This window comes from Schistocerca gregaria, chromosome 6 (assembly GCF_023897955.1).
Source record: "Schistocerca gregaria isolate iqSchGreg1 chromosome 6, iqSchGreg1.2, whole genome shotgun sequence".
Classification (NCBI taxonomy): Eukaryota; Metazoa; Arthropoda; class Insecta; order Orthoptera; family Acrididae; genus Schistocerca; species Schistocerca gregaria.
Window position 1 is genome coordinate 53,415,244 of NC_064925.1, and position 26,264 is coordinate 53,441,507.

General features: G+C 40.2%; 1 protein-coding gene across 1 annotated transcript in view; it reads left to right on the forward strand.

Moving 5' to 3' along the window:
• LOC126278948 (cGMP-dependent 3',5'-cyclic phosphodiesterase-like) overlaps positions 1–26,264 on the forward strand; it is a 231,020-nt gene that overhangs the window by 197,180 nt on the left and 7,576 nt on the right. The window contains exon 13 of the mRNA XM_049979225.1: positions 22,685–22,830. Coding sequence (XP_049835182.1) covers positions 22,685–22,830 — 146 coding nt within the window. The remainder of the gene's footprint in view (positions 1–22,684; positions 22,831–26,264) is intronic.

Consider the following 26,264-nt stretch of genomic DNA (forward strand, 5'->3'; position numbering starts at 1 on the left):
TTGCTGACCCACTATTGTTGCTTGTTATGTGATTTTTTTCTGCCACACTTATCAGATTATCTTCCCTTGGCTCATCAACACAATCTCATCAGCATATCATTGCCTTTTATGGTATACATACATTTTTTTCTTCATTCTACCTTCCACCAACCCCACCCCTGCCCCCTGTCTCTGCTCCCAACACACAACAGTGGAATGAATAAAAGTGAGAGTAATGTACCATCCTGCGGCATTTCACATTTGACTATCTCATATCTTTCGTTACAGAGTATGATCACTACCAGCCGTGGTATATAAACTGATCCACTTTTTTAATCAGGCACACTCACGATCTTGTGTTTGCTTACGTGGTGACTCCTATCATACACTTTGTAAAGTCAGTGTACGGGGTGTAAGTGTCCATGTTATTCTTGTTATATTTCTAGGTCACTTCACGTCAATAGTCTGAGTTTAGAAATCATCTCCAACTTACTGTGTCAGATTCTGTTTGTATTTGGAGTGTAGCCATCTGTACGTGCTACAGGTAATTCTACAAATTCTTGTCTCTCAATATTCAATGCTTCATCTTTAGTAACCTGTTTATTTAAGGCTGGTGAAGATTTGCAAAGAGGATGTAAAAGTTTCTGCCTTTTTTTGGGATGTTGTTTTCCATCAGATGGTCAACAACTCTCAACCCTTAGACTAAGTGCTGAAGTTCAGCAGATGTATGTTTCAAGATTTTTGATTTAGTTTCACAGCATCAGACACACTCGAGATTATCAAGAAATTTCTTTTTAACTAAAGACATTCATAGCTCAGATAGCCTGAAGAAGTTCTCCCTTTATTTGAATCTGCAAATAGGCAAATTTTATTCAGGCAGTTTTAACTATTAAATCCCATAAGGGCCATTTCCAATGCAGTTCATTCGTCATTCACTAGAATCAACAAGTTTCTCTCTTAAGTCACCTTGATTTTGTTTCTGTATGTGTTTTTGTGTATTTGAGATTCTTTCACGCAAATTTTCATCCACGAGGAAAGGCAGTTGTTTATTGTTTTGAGATTATTGCTGTTTCATACCATATACTTGAGAATGATCGGTGCCATCGCATCATCCACCCAACCTAATTTCAAGAAAGAAAAAACAAAAATAATTATTGGCTCTAATTTGTGTTCTATTTACACAAAAAAATCTTCTGAGATAATCATTCTATTCATCACCACTTTCATTGGCATCACTAGTGGAAAAATCATTGTTTTCACCATATTCCCAGAGAGCAACATCCCCGGTTCTGCGCAATTTTCATTTTTGCCAGTGGTAGCACAATGTAATCCCATGTACATTTCACCCAATCACAAATTTGGGACAAATCTGGTTATTAATTCTTCCACAGAGCATGAACTTTGGGTTTTCATCAGCCATCCATAGCATATATCACTGCTAAGTGCAACTTTGATTGGCCAGTTTATACACACATCTAGTGATTGCAGGGTGGATGTGAGGCCTCCAGGGATAATGACAAAGTTAGTTTTCCCTTTTTGTTATTTGTCTCACACTTCCACTGTTGTATGTCTCCAGAAGCTATCCAGGACCAATATATTACATCAATTCAGTAATGCACCAGGGCAGCATTGACAAACATGCCTCACCCAGGCAACCACAAGGTCACTATTCCTCACTCTTATGGATTTGCTATCACCATTGTTCCTCGCTCTAATATTTTTGGAATAGTTTTCCTTTCAAATATCGCATATGCTGGTAGCTTTCATCACGTGCCAATTACACATAGCATCACTGTACACCTTTACTTTTCATTGTCACCAGTTCATATCATGAGACCAGGTTCCCCTTTCCTGTTCACGGTGTTGTCAAATGGTACCTTGGAACAGACTGGTGTTTAATCCGCATTACCAGTTGGCATTAATATAATATATAAGGAAGTTCACAGCACAAATTTATCACATAGTGATGGAAAATTCACTACATTTTTCTCTTAATTGTGTGGAAGCTGTTGAGTGGTGATAGTTTTCCTTTGGAAGCCTAATCCATTTCGATGAAAAATCTTGTGGCCAGCCCCAGCTATGCCTAGTCCTTTGGCCAAAACCTATGCTTTGAGTTGGAACATTTCACTAGGCACTGCTCATCCATATTGTTGCTTCTCATCTACGTATCACAGAGCCTTTTTATTATTTGAGGACAAGATGCTTGGCAATTTTGGCCGTGAAACGCCCAGCGGTTTCTGTTCATTTCTTGAAGCTACATTTTCTCTATTTTTTTTCGTCAGTCATGCGTGCAGTGTACCTTCTATATGCTTCATTTTCTTTAGAGATAATGAGAATTTGTAGCCATAATTAACAAGTTAACACATGCTTAATACTTCTCTTCTAATGTGCTACTGACACGTTGCACACTGAGGCTGCAATGACGCTATAGTATTTTTTTCGTTTTTGAATATTTTAATTGGTTTGATGTGGACTGCGATGAATTCGTCTCCTGTGCCAAACTCTTCAGCTTAGAGTAGCCCTTGCAACCTTTGTCCTCAATTATTTGCTGGATGTATTTCAGTCCCTGTTTTCCTCTGCAGTTTTTGCCCTCTACAGTGCACCCTAGTATGGTGGAAGTCATTCCCTGATGTCTCAACAGATGTCCTATCACCCTGTCCCTTCTCCTTGTCAGTGTTTTCCACCCATTTCTTTCCTCTCCAATTCTGCACGGAACATGCTCATTCCTTACCTTATTCGTCCACCTAATCGTCTACATTCATCTGAAGCACCACATCTCAAATGCTTTTATTCTCTTCTGTTACAGTTTTCCCACAGTCCATGTTTCACTTCCATAGAACAGGGTGTATATGACCCAGGACAACCGGGAAATCCGGGAAAACATCGGGAATTTTTTCACCCGAGAAATAACTGGGAAACACCCGGAAATTTTTCAGAATTCCAGGAATTTTTCATTGTTTTAGCTTTCAGCTAAATTTTTGTAATTTTGACTGGTAAGAATTGATTCTCTAGCAAAGAATGTTACTATATCCTGCTACTGGAGAATGATACTACAGCAATAAAATATAAACGAGAGAAAAAATAAAACTTAAGTGGCAAAGGAAATGCGCAATTTACAACAACAAAACACTGTGCACGCGCAAGAGTCTGCAAATAGCAAAACTATGTCAAAGGCTGTAGGCCAAAGACTATGTAACTCTTCATAACAATAAACTGCTTGCTATGAGCATGACGTCACAACTATTCACATTAAGTTCGTTTGACCAGTCGCCAGCGGGCTGATGCCCATTCGCAGTTGGCTCGCGTATGAGCAGTACCTTCTCCGATTCCCGCTACTTGAAGCATGGCTGTTAGCTGTATAGGCATTAGCAGCAGGCAGCCAGATGCTAACGAAAAAACAAATTCTCGCGCGCCCTAGCTGCCAGATTCTCTCATGCGCAGAGTTGTCTGAGTTGTAGTGTGGAAGGGATTAGTCTCCACGTGACCCGTGTTTACATTAAGTGATTTCGCTGCTTCTCTTCATTTACAGCTCCCATGTCAAATGAAAACAAAACGGATTGCTATCAAGTGAATTAAAATACAGTCACATAGTTACAGAGGACAAAAATGTATTATTAGTTTCAGTTTTCTGATTTGATTTTATTTCTAAGTTATAAGCAGTCAAGCATTAATTGCCTTGTAGAACAATGAAGTTGTTTTGCAAGTTTGCTAAAGAAATTTGGCTTTATTAATCTTTCACCTAAGGCAATCATTTTATTTGAAACAAAGTGTTTCATTCCACAGTATTGGTTAGTTCCAACTGTTTCCTGAATTTCAAGTGTGCGTTATCATCTTCTGCCATGTGTGGCATTATGCTATAATAAAGAAACAAAAATGAGATCGTAGAGTACAGGTACTCGAAGAAATCCCAAAAACCACACTGAAAAACTTAATATCAGATGGAACCTACTTCATTCTGAATCTGGAAGAAAAACAATGTGCACTTCAAGCCAAATTATGTATTTTACCATGGTTTTCAAAAGTCCGATGCTCTTGGGAGTATCCTCTGATGCCCTGTTTCTTTTATATTATAATGTAAGCTCTCATAGTGCTTTATACATATTTACATGTGGGCTTCCTACACCACTGCAGCTGCTCATGCTCAATAATGCCTGTTTTCTGGCGCTCTCTGGCAGCTAGTAAATCGAACCTATTTCTAACAGTTTCCAGATAGTATTGCAAACGGTGGTTTGAAAAGTGTTACTTCCAAAGCAACTTTTTTTTTTACGCAAGTTGAATTATGTTACGTGTGAGAAAGTGGGATTGATTTCTAAATCACAGAGCATTTAAAATTGAGCAATGTATCTTAAAGTATAACACACGCAGAAAACGATCAATATTACATGCGAAAGCTTAGCTTTTCTTGTAGCTATCCTATGTACATTAATATAAACCTTTAACTTTTTCGCGCTACATAACCAGTGATCTTGCTATTGGCTGACTATAACATGTGTCTTATGCTCTGAATATCTGCTCTCATCAGCTGACGAGATCACGTGGCATGAGATACTGTATGATTGGCTTGCAAAAGGACATCGCAACCTCGGTTTCAATGCTCCGGAAACTAATGCGCTGTGCTTGGTGCAATTAGAATTTATACTTTCGTAATACAAAATTATGCAGCATATGTTGCTGCAAATCAAAGGTCTTTCCAAAACTTCTCTCCCTCGTCTTTTTTTACCCGGAAAGTTCTACGCGAGTGTATAAAATGTTAACCATTCAAAGAATTGATACGTTTTACAGGTCCAAGGGAAAATTTACGGAAAACCTACTGTCACTTAGCACGAAAGAAGTGTATTTTCGCCCAGGATAAAGCATATTTTTTAAACGGGATATCCGGGAATAATCCGGGAATTTTTTTTCCTTGTCCCCTTATACACCCTGTAGAAAGCTGCGCTTCAAATTTATATTCTCAGAAATTTCTTCCTCAAATTAAGGCCTATTTTTGATACTAGCAGACTTCTCTTGTCCTGGAATGCCCTTTTTGCCAGTGCTAGTCTGCTTTTGATGTCATTCGTGCTCCATCCATCATTGGTTATTTTGCTGCCTAGGTAATAGAATTCCTTAACTTCATCTACTCTGTGACCATCAGTCCATTGTAATTTTCTCGCTATTCTCGTTTCTACTACGTCTCATTACTTTTGTCTTTCTTCAATTTACTCTCAGGCCATATTCTGTACTGATTAGACTGTTCATACCATTCAGCAGATAATGTAATTCTTCTTCACTTTAACTCAGGATACCAATGTCATCAGCAAATTGTATCATTGATATCCTTTAATTCCACTTCTGAATCTTTCTTTTATTTCCATCACTGCTTCTTCAATGTACAGGTTGAACATTAGGGGCTAAATACTTCATCCTTGTCTAATGCCCTTTTCAATCCAGCACTTCATTCTTGGTTGTCCGCTCATATTATTCCCTCTTGGCTCTTGTACATATTGTGTGTTACCCGTCTCTCCTTATTTTTCTTTAGTCTTGCTTCTGTTGTCAACCACAGAGTCAGAATTACCTCTCTGGTGCATTTACATTTCCTGATAGTCATCTAACACATCCTCAGTTTCATTTTCCATTCTTCTGTATGTTATTCTTGTCTGCAACTTGGATGCATGAAGCTGTTAAGCTGATTGTATGATAATTCTCACAGTTGTCAGCTCTTGCAGTTTTTGGAATTGTGTGGATGATATTTTTTCTAAAGTCAGATGGTAAGTCATCAGACTCATACATTCTACACACCAACTTGAATAGTCGGTTTGTTGCCCCTTCCTCCAATGCCGTTAGAAATTGTGATTGAATGTTATCTAACCCTTCTAACTAATAAGCTCTTTAAGTCCTCCAAAGCTCTTTTGAATTCTGATTCTAATGCTAGATCCTCAATCTCTTCAAAATCGACTTTTGTTTCTTCTTCTATCACATCAGACAAATCTTCCTCCTCATTGAGTCCTTCAATGTATTCTTTCCACCTATCCGCTTTCTTCTCTGCATTTAACAGCAGAATTTCTGTTGCACTCTTAATGTCACTGCCCTTGCTTTTAATTTCAACGAAGTTTTTACTTCCCCATGTGCTGAGTCAGTTCTCTGACAATTTTTTTTTTTTTTTCATGCAGCTATTTTATCTTAGCTTCCCTGCACTTCCTGTTTATTTCATTCCTTGGCAACTTATATTTCTGTATTCCTGAATTTCCTTGAACATTTTTGTTCTTCCTTTTTTCATTGCTCAACTGAAGTATTTCTTCTGTTACCCATGGTTTCTTTGCACTTAACTTCTCTGTACCTATTTTTTCTTTCCAACTTGTGTGATTGCTCTTTTTAGAGATGTCCATTCCTCTTCAACTGTAGTGCCTACTGAACTATTCTTTATTGCTGTATCTATAGCCCTAGATAACTTCAAGTGTATTTCATCATTCCTTAGTATTTTCGTATCCCACTTCTTTGCTTGATGGTTGTCCCAACTAAGCTCCTAAACTTCAACCTACTCTTCATCACTACTATGTTGTGATCTGAGTCTATCCTCCTCGGTAAGTCTTACAATCCAATCTCTGTCTGATCATGATATAATCTAACTAAATCTTCCTGTATAACCTGGCCTTTACCAAGTATACTTCCTCCTCTTGTTATTCTTGAACAGAGTATTTATTACAGAATTCAATTAGTCTTTCTCCTCTCTCATTCCTTGTTCCAAGCCCACATCCACCTGTAACCTTTCCTTCTATTCCTTCCCCTACAACTGCATCCCCTGCAGTTCCGGAGGTTAGAATAGGCCTGAGGTATTCCTGTCTTTATCTGATGGTCTCCTGTAGGTTTTGACCTCCATTCTTCAAACTTTTCCCAAAGAGCGATCCAATTAGTGGAGGGCGCCTTACAAGGTGCATCGTGTCCATCATGCATTGAGATCTTTAGCCCACTTTCTCATCGTCGCATTGCAGTCCTGCCCATTCTCCATCTCGTGGGTGAGGTCACCTTCCTGGGTGCATTTTCCACCATGCACTATGCAGTGACGATTTCAGTGTCGACGATGACCATGGGCTTCTTTGCATCTGATATCCAGCACGGTAGCCAGTCCGTTGTGTTGGGGCGACCATGTACCCTGTTGGTTGTAGACCCCTGACCACACAGGGATCCCTCTGCTGATGCCTGCGTTGTTAACTCCCCACATATGCCAAGTGTTAGATGCCCATCCCCCTGGGGAATTGGGACTCCCAGCAATGGCCGTCCTGCCAGGTGGCCTTTGCTGCAGCTGGGTGGCGCCCGTGGGGAGGGCCCCGTCGGAGTGGGTGGCATCAGGGCGGATGACACGCGATGAACTGTAGTCTATCTCTTGCTGGTGGTGAAGCACCAGCAGTCTCTAAGCGATCAGGAGCTCATTTCAGTGTACAGAAGTACGACCCCAAATCGTTCCCCTCCCTGGCCACACCATAGGAGGAATGTTAGTCTAAGGATGGCAGCAGATCTTATTCACCCCGGTACCTTATATGTTCGAGTGCAGATTGGGCATCTTTCATGACAATGAATCCTCAGTTTTTGTTGAGCATTTAGAGGACAAGTTCAGGGAGGTGGAGGGCTTGTCCAAAGTGAGATCTGGGTCAGTCTTGATCAAAACAGCATCCTCTGCCCAGTCACAGGAGATACTTGCTTGTGACAAGCTGGAAGATGTTTCTGTAACCATCATGCCCCATAAGATCTTAAATATGGCCCAGGGTACCATATTTCACAGAGACCTTCTTTTGCAGTCCGACGATGAGCTGTGTGCCAATTTAGAGCAACGAGGTGTACAATTCATCCAGCATGTCCACCAGTGTCCAAAGGACAATCAGGTTGCCACCAGTGCCTTCCTCTTGGCCTTTGAGGGCGATACATTTCCCGAGAAGGTCAAGGTGATGATCTGCCGATGTGATGTAAAGCCATATATCCCTCCCCCGATGCGGTGCTTTAAGTGCTGAAGTTTGGCTGTATATCTTCCTGCTGCACTTCCAGCCTCACATGTCGAGATTGTGGACGCCCATCACATCCCAATACTCTATGTGCTCTCCTCCCGTCCGTGTCAACTGCGGAGAGCACCATTCGCCTTGCTCACCAGACTGCAGGATTCTCCATAAAGAAAGGAAAATCGTGGAGTAAAAGACCCTGGACAGACTTACCTACACTGAGGGTAAGAGAGAATTTGAATGACTGTATCCTGTGTGTATGACATCATCTTACGCCGCCACTAAAACAGTTCTGGCACCATCAGCTCCACCAACCCAGGTCACCTCTCAGAGCTGGAAGACTACACCTGCCCTCTTGATGGTGGGGGGCGTTTCCCTCCCTGTTGCTCCTGCACCACCTACTTCTGGAGCAACAAATGGCTCTGAGCACTATGGGACTCAATTGCTGTGGTCATCAGTCCCCTAGAACTTAGAACTACTTAAACCTAACTAACCTAAGGACATCACACACATCCATGCCCAAGGCAGGATTCGAACCTGCGACCGTAGCAGTTGCACGGTTCCGGACTGCGCCCCTAAAACTGCGAGACCACCGCGGCCGGCTCTAGAGCGACACCCTCATGACCATCGGGGACGTCCATCCCCACTTCTAGGCCGGAGAAACATAAGTCTTCTTCGGCTTCTCTCGCTAGGAAGGGGTCCCTTCGGTCACTGCCTTCCCAAGTTTCTCCTAGTGGGAAAGACGACACCTGCCAGTGGCTGAAGAGCCCAAAAGCAACTGGTTGTAGGGCTTCATGCTCATCCTCAGTCCCTTAGACTGGTCCAGTGAAGTCCTCCCAGCCAGGGAAACCCAAGGAGCAACAAGAGAAATCCAAAAAGAAAACCCCTAAGACCAAGGAAATTGCGGTGGTACCCACACCACTGCTACCTACAAGCTCTGCACCTGACGATAGGGTGGAGATTTTGGCGTCCACTGAGGACCTTGATCTCGCCAGGCCCTCAGACCCCATGGATATAGACTCCTCAGGCAATAAATCGGTAGCAGCTGGTGACTCTGAGTTGTAAACTGCCTCTTGAATGTTGTTGCTGAGTGGCACGTCCAGGGAGCCATCCACAAGGTGCAGTCATGGGCTCTAGCCCACGGCTTCCAGTTTTCAGCCGCAAAGTCATGTGTCATGCGCTTCTGTCGGCGTCCTTCCGTTCATCTGGAACCCGCACTTTACCTTAATGACGATCCACTCACTGTAGGGGAGACTTATCAATTCCTATGACTGGTTTTCAACACTCAATTGACTTGGCTCCCTCATCTTCATCAACTTAAGCAGAAGTGCTGGCAGCACCTCAATGCCCCCCATTGCCTGAGCAACGCCAATTGGAGTGCAGATCGCGCTGCACTGCTGCAGCTCTACAGAGCCCTTGTCCAATCCTGAATTTACTACGAGAGTGTGGTTCATGGTTCGGCAGCACCTTCAGCATTGCATTTACTTGACCCTGTGCACCTCTGTGGGAGCCGATTACAGACAGGTGCTTTTAGGATGAGTCCGCTGACCAGCGTACTGGTGGAGGCTGGTGTTCCTCCACTGCAGGTGAGATGTGTGCAACTGCTCACCAGTTACACAGCACACGTTCATAGTTCCACTGAGCATCCAAATTACCGTCCTCTTTTCCTGCCCACAGCAGCCCATCTCCTGCATCAGCCGCCCAGATCGGGGCTAACGATTGCAGTTCCCGTACGGCCCCTCCTCCCTGAACTGAAGTCCTTCCCTTTACCACCTCTACTTCACGTACGCCTCCGTGGTGTACGCCTCAGCCACAGCTTTGTCTGGACCTTTTGCATGGCCCTAAGGACTCCGTTAACCCCGCCGCTCTCTGCTGTCACTTCCTGTCGATTCTTGATGTGCTCCGGGGCTCTGAAGTGGTTTACACCGACGGCTCAATGGCTGATGGTCACATAGGCTTTGCATATGTTCATGGAGGACATATTGGGCAGCACTCCTTGCCAGTTGGCTGTGGTGTTTTCACTGCAGATCTGGCAGCCATATCTCATGCTCTTGAGTACATTCGCTCATGCCCTGGCGAGTCATTTCTCCTGTGTACTGACTCATTGAGCAGCCTACAAGCTATCGACCAGTGCTACCCTCACCACCCTCTCGTAGCGTCCATTCAGGAGTCCCATCTATGCCCTGGAACAGTCCTGCCATTTCGTGGTGTTTATGTGGACCCCAGGACACGTCGGAATCCTCGGTAACGAACTTGCCGACAGGCTGGCCAAACAGGCGATGCGGAAACCGCTTCTGGAGATAGGCATCTCTGAAGCTGACCTGCATTTTGCCTTACACTGCAGGGTTTTCTGGCTGTGGGAGATGGAATGGCATAACAGCACACACATCAAACTGCATGTCATTAAGGAGACTATTAGTGTGTGTAAGTCTTCCATGCAGGCTTCTCACAGGGAATCAGTTGTCCTCTGCCAGCTCTGCATTGGCCATACGTGGCTAACGAATGGTTACCTATTCCGTTGTGAGGACCCAACCTCAGTGTCACTGTGGCTCCCAAATGACAGTTGTCCACCTCTTGCTGGACTGCCCACTTTTAGCCACTCTGTGGCAGACTTTTAACTTTCCAGCACCCTGCCTTCGGCGTTGGGTAACAATGCCTCCACAACAGCTTTAGTTTTACGTTTTATCCATGAGAGTGGGTTTTATACTTCTATGTAGGTTTTAGTGCATGTCCTTTGTCCCTTTGTGTCCTCCACCCTAATGCTTCTAGGGTGGAGGTTTTAATGTGTTGCAGAGTGGCTGGCTTTCCCTTTTTATTCTTGTGGTTGGCCAGCCGCTGTAATCTGCTTTCATGTTTTACTCTCTTCTGTTTCTAGCATCTCTGTTGTTTTCTTGTCCTCTTTTGTTCCTTTTAATGTTCGTTGACTTAGCTTTGTTCTTGTGACTTTTCCTTCCTTTCTGTTTTGTGTTATATGTTTTGTCCATTTTATTCTCACGCTTGTGGCTTTGTTTTATTAGGAACAAGGGACTTCGTAGTTTGGTCCCTTCACCTGCCTTTAAACCAACCAACCCTACAACTGCATTCCAGTCCCCCATTACAATTAGATTTTCATCTCCCTTTACATACTGTATTACCCTTTCAGTATCCTCATATACTTTCTCTATCTCCTCATCGTCAGCTTGCGATATCGGCATATATACCCAAACTATCGTTGTCACTGTTGGTTTGCTGTCGATTCCGATAACAACAACCCTATCACTGAACTCTTCACAGTAACACATTCTCTGCCCTACCTTCATATTCATAATGAATCCTACCGTTATATAATTTTCTGATACTGTTGACGTCACACTACACTCATCTGACCAGAAATCCTTGTCATCTTTCCATTTCGCTTCACTGGCCCCTGCTATATCTAGCTTGAGCCTTTGCATTTACCTTTTCAGATTTTCCATTTTCCCTATCACATTCAAGCTTCTGATATTGCATGCCTCGAATCATAGAATGTTATCTTTTCGTTAGTTATTAAATCTTTTTCTCATGGTCACCTCCCCCTTGGCAGTCCCCGCTTGTAAATCTGAATGGGGGACTATTCTGGAATCTTTTGCCAGTGGATAGATCATCATGACATTTTTTCAGTTGCAGGCCACATGCCCTGTGGATACACATTATGGTCTTTAATGCAGTGGTTTCCATTGCCTTCTGCATCCTCTTCCCATTGATCATTGCTGATTCTTCCACCTTTAGGGGCAGTTTCCCACCCCAAGGACAAGAGAGTGCTGTGAACCTCTGCCTGCTCCTCTGCTCTCTTTGACAAGGTTGACTTCTTATGCCGGAAATCTTCAGCCGCCAATGCTGATTATTAATCAAAATTTAAGTGATGATGGATTTCGAACCCAGGACCAATGACATTTTGATCACTAATCAAAGACGCTACCCCTAGACCATGGGTGCACACTGTAGTATAACAGGATATATTGTTGGAAGTGGAGCAGTACCAACCTTTTTACAGTTAATCTGTGCGCTCCAGTTTTTTATACTTAAATTTGAGAAAAGATGTGTGTGGATTATTCATGTATCTATGGTAATTATAAAATGTATTTTGAGAGAAAGAGAAATCATATTATATTGCGCTAAGCAAAAGTTGAAATTTTTAAACAGCATGGCATATCTTAAAAACCAGTCACCTCATTTTGAGTTAACATGTAAATTCAGTGAAGTCCATTTAAAGAAAGGGTTTGTGGCTGATCCTGATGCTCTCCTTGTGCTTGTCTAATGGTTCAAAAGGCTCTGAGCACTGTGGGACTTAACACCTGAGGTCATCAGTCCCCTAGAGCTTAGAACTACTTAAACCTTACTAACCTAAGGACATCACACACATCCATGCCCGAGGCAGGATTCGAACCTGTGACCGCAGCAGTCGTGCAGTTCCGGACTGAAGCGCCTAGAACCGCTCGACCACCGCGGCCGGCCTTGTGCTTGTTCATGGTGACTACCTCTCTGAAGAGAATGACATCCCCATTACCAAGGGGTGAGACTAAATAGCCAGACAGGTCCAACCAAAGTTCCCTAGCCTGTTAGTGTGTTGCTCAGAAGAGGTTCCCAAGCCTCACAAAATGCTGACTAGCCAATGTTCCTAAACCTTAGGTGGCTTGCTGAATGAATCCGAAGCAGTAATCTGTCAACTAAGTTATCTGTTTACCAATGTTATAACAGTTTGAATTTTGCATCCAATTGTTATTTTAGTGCAGATTGGTAACAGTAGTTTTTACTCAGAGGGCGTGATTTAGGAACTGACACCTTTAAAAGAACATTCTAGTGTCACAAATTCAGAAATTGTACTGTTCTGGCTCCAAAGTTGAAACTTTAGATGCTGGTTTATCCTCTACTGAATACAAAATTTTGGCATCCAAATGACGGGAAATTTCCTGAAACTTTGTCACTTGAAAACTTTTTGCAAATCAGTAGGAACAAATTGCAGTTTCTCTTTTATGGGCAACTGTGTATGCAGAGGAAAATTTTTATTCTTTTCCTGTGCTGAATTATTCTACCTGGATTCTGATAGTAAAAATGAATTTTATTTTTGTCAAGTTTTGATGAAGTAAAGTACACAAATCAAATGGAATTTTCTTTTCTTTGGAGCACCTCAATCTACCCATTGCTGCCAGTCATTTTACAATTCATTCAACCCCATCACATGCAAATTTCATTGACTGATGTCAGGTAAATTTGATGTAGCTTTTATACCATAATCTTAATGATGGTGACACAAATGAGTAAATGTTTTTAAAATCATATATGTGAGGTTTTTTTAAAAAAAAAATCAATTTCCATCAGATCCATCATTAAAAAAATTTTTGTGCAACTCAGTTACCATCTGTTTTCTGAAGCTTACCAGTTCCATCATGAAAAAAACAACTACTGTGTCATGTTTTTGTATGTCACTTATAAATCACATGCTTTTGCCGTGCATTAGTTCATTTGCAACAACATAAATCACAATGGGATATGAAGTAGACTCATTGTTTTACCATAATGAAAGCCTTGCACTGAATCCTGAACATCAGATATATTATTTTATGCATTAGAAACTTATGGTCTAGTTACATTAATTCACACAGAACTGGCACTAATGTAATGAAAATTTGGTTTTTTATTGTGAGATGACTGCTTGCAGCTCAGTTTATATGTGTTATAAGTTCTGTGGTTCCTTCACCTTCAAGGATTAATTGTATAAAAACTGTGCACTAGACCACCAACCTAGTTCACTACTTGCAAGCAGCAAGTGAACTTGCTTCCACACTGTCTATTGAAATGGCAAAACTCATGGCTTTCCAGCCATTTAACAGCATTGTTAAATGACCATGCTTGTAGTAACTTACTTCACAGGTCCTTCTGGTCCCGTAATATTAAAGAGTGATGCAGCTTCTCTATGCTGTCGGCTGCTGAGCAGAGTGATACTGTACCTCCACTCCATTCCCTGCTACAGGGAATGATACCGTACCACTGTTCCATTGGCTGCACTTAATAGTTACATGCAACAAAGTCCATCAATGTCAGCGACCTTTGTGGAAGACTGGCGGAAATTGGGTGTGCTGACTTCACCTGATCTTGTGCCTTTCTAGTCACATCCCATGACTGAAGGGTAGGCTCTTTACACAGTCACAGTTGAAAACCAATAGATGCATCTGGAAAAGTAATACTAGAACAAGAAATGGTTTACATTATCAATCACCCACCATTAGTGTGACACAGAAAGGAATGAGAAATTCAGTCATAAAGATGTCTGATCATCTAACCAGTGATACAAAGAATTTAATGGCTAATAAAATTAACTTCAAATTCTAATTGAAGTTGTACCTGCTTGACAACTACTCCTACTCCACAGAATATCCTCTGTGTAGTTATGCCTAAATTAATGTGTGCACATTAAGGTATTGTGAAAATCCTCAGCACATTTCAGGTTTTCCATTGAGACACAATTATGATCCATGGAATGTACAAATAACTAATTGAGTAACTGCCGCTGAATGATCATCCCATAACAAAATCCCAAAGTATTGTTTTGTGCATGCTATTGCATACCTTTTTATAAGAAATGAACAGCTCTGCCAAAGTTTGTTAATTCCAAATTGTCTGCTAACTTGCTGTCATAGCTAGTAGTGTTGGAGCTTCTACTGGTCATCAGAAATGTGGCAAATCAGTTAGATTGTAATGACACCTGCAAAAGCAGGAGGTTATGTTTTTGTTGAGATAGCCTACACTGTATGCAACTTTTAAATTGGAATGAGATTTTTACCCTCAAAAAATGGACTAGACTAGGCCGGGCCGAGATTTACACTTGTGGATCGCGCTTGTGCTCTAGGAGCCTGCTGTGTGCTCCAGCTTCCCCCACCACTGTGCTGTTCCAAGCATGTGTGTGAGTCAGATGCCTATGTGCTGACAGCTGTGGGCATGGGGAAGATGTGTTTAAAATACATTGCAACTATTTCTGAGAGGCGAATATTGCAGCATAGGTTTATAAGGAGGACTGTGTCACTAGTCTTTATTTTCAACTTTTTATTTTTCTATTAAAGAAATAAATATTTAATTGAATAAGTACGTTAAACAGTGCTAGTACTGTGAGCAGAAGTACAAAAAGCTATATGTACAGGCATTTAATGTTATGACATTTATAAATTTATACACTTTATAACATTCTCACAACCTAAAGTGTGAGTGTGGGTGTGGGTTATACAGATTTATTTCCCCAAACCACACCCCACTTCTTTATGAGGTGACTTACTTATAATTTTGCGGTCCCTCTTCTTTACGGGATAGTCAGCTGCTGGAATATCTGTTGACTTCTTCTCCATCAAACAGTGTTAGGTACAGGAACTTTTAAGCCTCTTTCTACTTATAAAATGAGTAGAAATAAAAACTTTCCTTTTCCCCAGTTAATGATGTGTTTGCCTCTGATGCACAATATAATTCACACTTTCAAGTATCAGTAAGTACCTCATACTGTCTAACATTAGAAACAAAATGAGTTGCAATTAAAAAAAATAATTGGCTTGACTACCATGACTTTCTTAAAATGAATCAGAAAATACGTCTTGCCTCAACCAAGGCTGAGTCGCGAGATTAAAAGAGTACTTTTTCAACTGTTCTTGTTTCACATAACAATAGTAAATGACACAATAAGCACAGAGCTGCATATAGATTCCATAGTTCTTCCTTGCTCACTCACTAACATATCTGTGTATTGTCTGACGGGTACGTGTCAGTGCCATTCGACTGCCTCATCTGTCTTTTTCCCACGACTGATTTTAAACCTGCTTACACAGACATGTGACACACAGTAGGTACGATTCTACCATCCCACACTCATATCTAGAATATCGTGAGTTCGAGGTGGTAAAAAGCTGGGTATAAAATCTGTGACTTTTGTCACGATACTGTCCCCTTCTTCTAGGATCAGCACCTATACCTTGCTTGTGGGTTGACCTCATGAGAGCACTTCCTCTTTCCATTCTGGTAGGTACGCCCCTTATAAACATCCCTGTTTTTTAGGCCTCAGATCGTCCTTTCTCCACATAGGTACGCTTGCCCTTTATACTTAGTGAATGCCAGGTACACCACCCTTATCCTTTCTGAGTAGGCCTCACAGTTCATTACCCTAGTATACATTTCTTTGTATACCATAATAAAGTATATTCTGGTGAAGCTATAAATCTATTTTAAACTTCGCATTCATTCTTTAATATATTAGTCTTCAACTACTCAACACTTCTATATTTTCAATAGATATTATGTCTACATATACTATTTATGTCCAACTATCCTTCAATTCATCAGAGTTTTTATTGCACTGACATTGATCACACCTTTTCCTTATGTATCCATTACTCATTACTATTTTATAGTAAGATGTAGATTATTAGTAACCACGGAAATGTTGTTGTTGTCATCAGTCCTGAGACTGGTTTGATGCAGCTCTCCATGCATACAGTAAAGCTGCATGTCCTCGGGAAAAATTACGGCTGTAGTTTCCCCTTGCTTTCAGCCGTTCGCAGTACCAGCACAGCAAGGCCGTTTTGGTTAATGTTGCAAGGCCAGATCAGTCAATCATCCAGACTGTTGCCCCTGCAACTACTGAAAAGGCTGCTGCCCCTCTTCAGGAACCACACGTTTGTCTGGCCTCTCAACAGATACCCCTCCGTTGTGGTTGCACCTACGGTACGGCCATCTGTATCGCTGAGGCACGCAAGCCTCCCCACCAACGGCAAGGTCCATGGTTCATGATAGTAAGATGTAGATTATTAGTAACCACGGAAATAAGGGGGGACTTCAGTGATAGAAGTTTATTAATATCGAAAGAGGGAAAAAATGGACAGGTCCTCAAGATGAGAAGTAAGAAAGGAAAAAGTAGATATGGATGCTAGGATCAAAGAAGAGAAAGAAAAAAAAAAAAAAAAAAACAGAAGACAGGAAACCCTTCCTAACCCCTTCCCCAGGATCCCTACTGGGGTACTTGAGTGAGACACCTGAGGAGGTTTGGTGTTAAATTGTCTCCTACAGAATGGGCTTGTCCCACCTTTATCTTTTGAGGTCCCCAGAGGAAATCTTAGCAACTCTGTGGAAACGGCAAATGAAGAAGAATCAGGCACACTTGTTTGTGAGGGTTGTTTGTAAGGTGTGATGTGTGTATTAGTCAGGATTTATCTGTTCTTGTAAATCATGATTTTAGCTTTAGTACCCACCCCTTTCTAAATTTATACAAACCCTCCCAAGTATATTACATCTCACAAAATATATAAAATCCTCTACAAAAAATAGAAAATTTAAATGCTGTGGTATGACAGTTGTTCAGCTACTCACATCATATTATATTTTCCACAAACATAATACTCTGTTTGATTTATTTCGTCTAGACATCACTTTTTTGTGATTCTCTTAAGTTGTTCTCTATTTTATAGTCATATCTGGTTTTCTAAGCAGTGAGAGAGTTTTAGATTTTAAAGGAATTCGATGCAGGAAAACTATTTTGGAAGAAACACCGAAAAAAACTCGGGATCCAGTGGTCATCACTCTGCCCGTTAACTCAGAATGTTAAGGTCCCTGGGGGATAGATTACTCCGTCTGGGTCCCATGGATCTGATATTAGCTTTATTCTGAGCACTGGCAGACCAGTAATTTTCTTTAAATTTCTTTTGAAAGTCTTCCCAAGAGGAAAAATTCTCGATATTTACTGTCCCCCATTCTGAGGCTTCCCATAGCAGGTACTCCTCCACAAATTTGATCTTCTTGGAATCTTCCAAATTTTTTGGCAAAGCCTGGTTAAATCTTTTTTAGAAATGTGTCAGATGTACCTCTCCATCCACCTTAAACTAAGGGAACTGCCTAGATAACCCTGAATTAGCTCCCCATTTAAATCAGTCACACCTTCACTAGTTAATACAATGTTAGGTGAAGATACTCTTTTTTCTACTTTATCTTGGCTAAGCTTTATCTCTTTCCACAGGTCGTCCATACCCTTCCTGGTAGCATTAAGTACAGAAAAAAGAATGGGCAATACATTGCTGGATGTTATTCTCTCGGTAACTTTTCGATCTATAATTTCCCCGAATTGTTCCTCCAAACTAATTACATTTATAATATCAGAGCTAGCTATTTTCTCTTTGAAATTTCTTTCTACATTATCTACCCGTGTATTGACACCTTTTAATGACTGGTATTACCTCATTCTGCTTATCTACACTCTCTTTCAAAGTATACATTCCCTGTCTTACACCATTTTATTTAATATTGTACACATTTTCAAAAGATTCTAACTTTTCAATAAGTTCTGATTCTACATTATTACATTTGTTCTCAATGTTAAGTTCTAACCTTCTCGACAAATCTTGAAAGGTATCATTCTGTTTCTGACTAAGGTCAGTAAACATGATTTTTATGAGTGATCAAAGAATTTGTCAGCTCATTCTTTAAATCTACTTTTAAATTCTCTACTTTATTACTTATGGTGTCAAATTCAGTCTTCAAAGCACCCATGCATTCACATAGATTACTAAGTTCCTTGCTATGGGAGTTGACAAACCCAAATTAGTTGTGTGAATATTTAGTTTCCCTCTGAGCATTTAATTGAGAATTTACCAAGCCCATCTCTTTCCTTAGAGTCTCACTCTGAGCATTTAATTGCAGACTCTGAGCTTTAATTAAATTTATCATCTCAGCCCAGTCAGGCACTTCTTATCGAACTTTCATGGCCATAGCCGGTTCTTGAGTGTTTCCAACCTGTTGTATATTTTCCGTACTCTTGTATGCTTTAGATCTCGTAAGCATTTAAAACTAACTTTAAATGTGATAACTACACAAATAAAGTTCACTCAACAGTATCTTGTACCAATTCGTGCTAAAGTAATGAAGTCTTGTTTCACGCTCACGCATGGAATTCTCGTAGCATAGGTGAGTGGATGTGGAGGCAGGTCAGCAGCTGCTGCCGGTGGTGTCGGATGTACATTGGTTTCCGTGTTTGCGTCCCTGCGACATGTGTGAGAGCTGTATACTCCCTGCACTGAATCGTCTTGGTTGAGACATTCTATGTGTATTTCTTCTTAGACAAAGATGTTGAAATCTCCTTTGCTGTTTTATCGTTGTGAATTTTTCATGTCTTCACCATTTTTCATTCAAATTTTGCTCCATTATATACTTGAGCATATTCCAATGTCTCAGAGTAAATTCCTTGTTGTATTATGTTTAGTTGCTTTGGCATCACACAACAGCTTCTTTTCTCATTTTTGACTGAAAATTCCTTTTTTTTTTTTCTTTCGGTGCTTTCACACAAGTCACCATGTTCTAACATTCTGTTGACTTAAAGTATGAAAGTAGATATACAAACCTTACATTTCGTCAATCAGTGGTGTATTTGACTTTCATGCACAATATAATTCACACTTTCAACATATATATGTAACTTTCTGTAAGTACCTCGTACTTTCGAACATTAGAAACAATATGACTTACAGTTAAAAGGAAGTTGGTTTGACTACCATGACTTTCAGAAAATACATCTTGCCTCTACCAAGGCTGAGTCAAGAGGTTACAGGAGTACTTTTTCAACTGTTCTTGCTCCACATAACAATATTCATTGACACAATAAGCACAGAGCTGAATATAGGTTCTATAGTTCATCCTTGCACACTCACTAACACACCTGTGTATTCTCTGACGGGTACTAGTCAGTGCCGTTTGACCGGTGCTTCTACCTTTTTCCCGAAACCTGCGCACACAGACATGTGACGCACAGTAGGTAGGATTCTACCATCCCACACTCATATCTAGAATCTCGTGTGTCGAGACCGTAGAAGGCTGAGTGGTTCTAGAATTTACACAGAAATTCTTGAATCACTAAAACATTTTGGTTACAGAATATGTAATATATCTGGAACCATGGTTTGCGACGTAGTTACTTGGAGTTACACAGATTAAACATTATTAAATCTGATTGGCCTTTGTCAGTTTTGTAAAAAAATACCGTTTGCACATGTATGTTGAACCAGACATTAAAATAACTTTAACAGCTTGTCTGTGCAGCCGAGGATATTGCGTTTGGGGTAATATTTTTAAGAGTTTTGTGTAAATTAGTGGATTAGACAAACAGGTCATTGATCCAGGTGCTATGCTGTATGTCTATCAGCTCAACTTGGAGGTAATGTTCTGGCATATCAGCAGCCAAAAGTGAGATTGGTCTAGCAATAAATTGAAGTTGGTGTTTGGTGTGCAAGAACGTGCAAACACTTTGGGAACTCATGATGAAATGTTTCAATTATTGAAAGGTAGCCAGTCATGCCTGACCACAGATGACTGCCATGAGTTTCAATAAATATCCCATGCCATGAACTTGAAGCTGATTTTTCCACTAGAGCAATTCTTGTTTGATAACATCAATCTCGTTTGCCGTAACCCATTACTGAATTATTGTTCCATTGCATTAAAAGGTATAATGAATTAAAATAATTGGCAATGCCCACCATTAAAGATTTCATCACTGCTCTATTTACCTGTAACTCAATATTTTCCCTGATAACCACCTTAAGTTCAGCCAGCATGCCTCGTCGCTTGTCATAAAACAAGTGCATCATATTTTACTTGTGACTGATGGTGTAATAGTGTTCTACTGACTGTTTTTTCCAGTTTTCCAGCTCATCATAGCACGATGGCATACTAAGCACTTTGCACGGCATTGAAACTGTATGAAAAGTAAAACAGAATTGGTTTAGTTTGGCACTGAGTAATGTAGCTTCTCCACTTTTTCGATAAGTGTGTAGATGCCACTGTATTCCTAATCAAATTAAAACAACTAGTATTGTTAGCAAAATGTAAAAAGTTGACTGCCTCACTCTGGTGATGTCCAGCTGCAGCCTTTTCCTCTTCCGCCTCTCTCCTCGACCTCACTCGCTGCTTCAATCAGAGCACTAGGCAGGAGCACAGCCATAGCGCTTGCAGAGTGCTGTTTTGCCGGGCCTAGACTCCCCAGTCCACAGTAACGTGTTTTCCATATTTGCACGATAGTTCATGCTGCTGCCAGAAGAGGTATATATGTGTACAGACGTGCTGGGTCTAGTATCAACTTGTAATTTTGTATGTAAAAATTAAAATTCTCTGTCACAATAGCATCGTCAAAAATTTCTCTTCTGTATAATGGACTGCTTGTTAAGGGCTCTGCCTGATAGATACAAAAAAAACTTAATTGTATGCTTGTTCAGTACCTCTTATTTTTAACATTATTACCAATTTTATCAACATCCCATTGTCATCAGGTGGATTAAAATACTTCAACTTCACTGAATTATTTTACAATGTGCACATGTTAGCTATTAAGCTGACATTGCTTAATTTTTTGTATCCTGAGAAATAACATTGTTAACAATGGAAAATCCAGAATGGAATAATGACAATAATATGAAAAGAATAGTTGGTACTCACAATATAGCAGAGACGTTGAGTCACAGATATGTACTACAGAAAGACTGTCAAACAAAGCTTTCAGCCAAAAAGGCCTTCATCAGAATAGATAACATACACCCGTACTCATGCAAACACAACTCACACACGTGTGACTACAGTCTCTGGCTGCCAAGGCCTGACTGTGAGCAGCAGTGCGTGATGGGTGGTGGTGGCAAGGAGGAGGCTGGGGTGGTGAGGAGGAGGGATAGTGGGGTAAAGTTGGGGGACAGTAAAGTGCTGCTTGGGATGAGGTGGGGAGAGTGTAGGGTTGGTAGGTAGTTGGGAGATTAGACAGAGGGCAGGGGGACGGTGTGGGGCTGCAGAAAAGGACAGATGTAAAAAGACTGTGGGTGCATTAGTGGGATAGAGGGCTATGTAATGCTGGAATGGGAAGAGGGAAAGGTATTGGGGGGCGTGAGGGTAGAGGACAATGACTAACAAAGGTTGAGACCAGGAGAGATATGGGAACGTGAGAAATATTGTAGGGAGAGTTCCCACCTGTCCAATTTAGAAAAGCTCATTTGGATGGGAAGGAATTGCCCAGTTGGGAACTCTCCCTGTAATATATCCTATGTTCCTGTAACCCTCCTCGCCTCAACCTTTGTTAGTACTTGTCCTGTACCAATATATCCCCATCCCTGTTCCCATTCTAGCACTGCACAGTCCTCTATTCCACCAACACACTGACAGTCTTTTTACTTCTCTCCTTTCCCACTGAAAATTAAAATCAAGCTCAGTAGGTACAAGTTACGGTGGTTTATTTGTATATGTAATGTTGGCAAATTTAAGTGACTAAGTGTTTAAGTGAATGAAAATTGCAGATTGAAATTTAATTAATAGATAATTGGTCCTGAATGATGTTGAATAGTACTTGCTTTCTGTTGAGCAAATGCTTTTACGTTTATACCCTTGTGTACTTAGAGTGTTATTTTCTGTCCTAATGTCAGAATTTATGAAACAGTTGTGTTAGTACTACTGCATTGGGGCCGTACCATTAGAAAATAGCATTCTGACAACAGCTGCAATCATCCTCCATTCCTGTCATCTCTCTTATGTTCGATGATGAATCTCCAAGTTACAGATGCTAATGAACGTGCTAACATCTGTGTATATCTGTCAGTCTGATGCAATTTAGCAAGGCAATTAGATTTTTCCTCTCTTTATTTAATTGCACAGAAATAATACATGTAAAAATGTACAAATAATGTTCAATTGCTGAATCAGCAACATGATTTTTTTTAAATTTGTTTTAGGAACTTATATATGAAGAATTTTTTTCACAAGGTGATCTAGAGAAATCAATGGGAAACAAGCCATTGGAAATGATGGACAGGGAAAATGCAAGGATTCCAGAATTACAAATTCAGTTTCTGGAAGATATTGTTATTCCCGTTTTTGAGTAAGTTCTTTTATAACATAATACTTTTAAATTATATATTTTGCATCTATTTACTTTCATTTGGAGACAAATATATTTTATCCAGCATTCATGGGATGTTCAGTTGAGTGAAATGCAAACACCTGTCATCCCTCACTGCCATTTCAATTATCTGGCTGTTTCGTAGATGTCACATAACTGCATTTGCTGTTGGTAGAAATTTGTTGTTTCACTTTAAAGCTGCAGTAGAGGAAAATAAATTATTAGCAAATATGTTGGTGATACTAGAAACACCATCATAATTTCTGATACTGTTGCCCATCCATCAACGAAACACCTTTTCGATAACTGGCTGCAACCACTTAGGATCCACACAAAGGACTACCTTTTAGAGATAGAAGGGCCTGTTATTGAAGTTATTTGAAGTACCCATCTAATCTTCAGCATTCTACTGTAGCACCACATTTCAAAGATTTTTCTTCTCTGACTGTTTTTCGTGTACATTTCACTTCCATACAAGGTTACGTCCCATACACATCCATCAGAAAAGACTTTATAATATTTAAATGTATATTTTTAATATTTGAATTTATATTCAGTGTTAGCAATTTTTTCTTTTTAAGGAACAGTGTTCCTGCTATTGCTGCTCTGCATTTTATACCTTCTCTCCACTTTGTAGGTTATCTTGGCACCCAAATACCAAAACCTGTTGAATGCTTGTAGTGTTCCATCATGGTCACCAGAATAAAAATGACTGCATTCCATTTCCCTTGTCTTATATTTGTTGTAGTTCAACTTATAATCTCTTTTCAATATGTTATCCATTTTGTTCAAGTGACATTCCAAATCCTTTTGTCACTTACAAAATAACAGTGTCCTTGCCAGACCAAGAAGTTTTTATTTCTTCTCTGTCAATTTTAACCCATTATCTCCTTACTTTTTGTTACAGCTCACTCAGTACACAGATTAAATAACATCAGGGAGAGGCTACAGCCCTGTCTCACTCCCTTTTCAACTGCTGTTTCCCTTCCATGTCCTTTGTCGTTTATAAATGCAGTCTGGTTTTTGTTTAAATTGTAGATAACTTTTTGCTCTTTCTATTTTATCCCTGATACCTTCTAAACTGTCTTCCTGTTAACATTGTCAAAAGCTTTCACCAAATCTACAGATTTGATGAACGTAAAAAGTATTTTTATGAGGAGCGTTCCACAGCTTCAATGTATTTAAAAAGTCTTTGTATTTCTTCAAAAACTGCTGTATTTTTTACTTTACTTATCAAAAACAGTTTCGATCACATATTAGTCTTCAGTTGACTCACATTAGTATAGACAGATTATACGAAACAGGTTGTGATTATTATAAATACTTGCAAGTTTTACCTTTGCAAAAAAAGTTTATCAGACAAGATCCTTGGAGTCAACAATATAAAAATCATAGTGTTCTAAAAAATGTCTTTGTCTTAACACGACTGCTTGCATTCGACACTACAGCTACCAAGTGAGCATTGACACTGCTCTGTTGCAACAATCCTAGAGGCTGGATCAGTTAATGTCTGTATTCAGTTTAAGGTTGCATGTAAATCATATGAAATTCATAAGTTCAAACATACCATGGACCCATACCAACACAAAGTGTTTTCACACAGTTACTGATATCCAAACCTAAATGCAAACTGAAAGAATAAGGCAAATAGTTTCCAACAAGAAAATAATTTTGTATCCACATGGCCAGAGAAAATGCATCTGACACCAATATAAATAATAAATGGTTTGTTCATCTTTGGCTTGTTGACATATTATACATTCCCAAGGCTTACACAATGTGTGACAAGTAACTAATAATGTAGGATAGATTCGTTTAAGATAATAATAAACACCGATACAACAACTGTAATGCTATGTAATATGAAGTCCGTAGTTCCTTTGTGTAATCTCACTAGTTCTGTGACAAGGTTTTACCACTATAACACTGTTGCCATGTACGTAGTAATGTAGGTGTAATGATGAAGGTAGATGGTGGTAGTTCATTTGATTGAATCAGTGCATCAGTCTGTAAAGGTGCCAAAGCATAACATTATTCCAGGCATCTCTCACACAGGCATTGCTGACTTGCATAACAGCAAGAGCAGTCCAATTCATTATCTGAGAGTCTGTAAATATTGTGGAATCATCTAGAGAAGTGTGGGTTAAAAATCAGTTGCCTAGCTGGTCTTTTGTGATCATTTGGTTAAAGATGCTGTTTTCACCTTGCTGGCTGTGCCCTCACTGTATGTGTCTGTAATTAATGACACTTGTGTTCCATGTCTTCCATCGATACACCGATGAGGTCTGAAGCTCTCTGCTGCCTTGATTTGGAAAATAGGGCCAAAACCAGTAGGGCCAATGTGGGGGAGGATGGTGAGGTGGCAAAGGCAGTTAAAGTAATCAAGTTTTGCTGAAACATTTTTTTAAACCATTGACAGATGGCACTGAAATCGAGAAAAATTGAAATTGGTGAAGAACTCTGATTTATTTAGAATGATCTGAGCACCAATTCTTTCTTTACGCCAAATTAAGCTATTGTTTTTTACAAAATGTATCCTACCTGCCACAGTTTTTGATGGAGGGTGGCAGTATGGTATTAAAATCTCGTTAGGGAACTTCACAATTGCATTACTCACCTGACTGTGGCGCTACTGTAGCCAAACTGCTAATTGTGGCTCAGTATAAAGGTCGGTGTAGTGTGATCAGATGTCACTTCACTTTCAGATTGTGAACCGTAAACATCAACTGACGAAAGTAAATAATTCTTTAGCGAAACATGGCTCACTATCCTCCTACAGCGATTGTTGATATGATGTTAAGTTTAGGTGAATGCCATAACAATTACGCTGCGGCTGTGCAATTGTGTGCGGATCGTTTCCTAAACAGACGACATCCAAGCGAAAGCATTATTCAAAATTGCACTCAATGAGCTCAAAATGGATACGTATCTGCCTCGTCATTGCAAATACAATGAAAATGATGCTTGTGCCCTTACCGTTCTCACATATGTTCAACTGGATCCCGAACTTAGCAGTCCTGTGATTCAGAGACAAACTGGAATACCTGAATCAACTGGTTTGAGGATTTTTAAGTCACATAAATATCATGCATATCATATCACACTTACACAGGCATTAACGCCGAAAAGATATGCAAATACACGTGCATTTGGAAATGATACGAGGTGACAATGATATTTTTTTAGATATGTTATGTTCATCGATGAAGCCACATCCAAAAACAATGGCAAATTAAATCATCATGATTATCATTATTGGCCCCCTGTCAACCTGTTGACTATCAATACAAATGGTCGTTAACAGTCTGGTGTGGAATTTTAAATGGTTTCTTGATAGGACCGTATTTTTTTGTAACCAAAATGTTACTGGGGAATCTTATTTACAACTTCTCCACAGTGATTTGTTGAAGTTA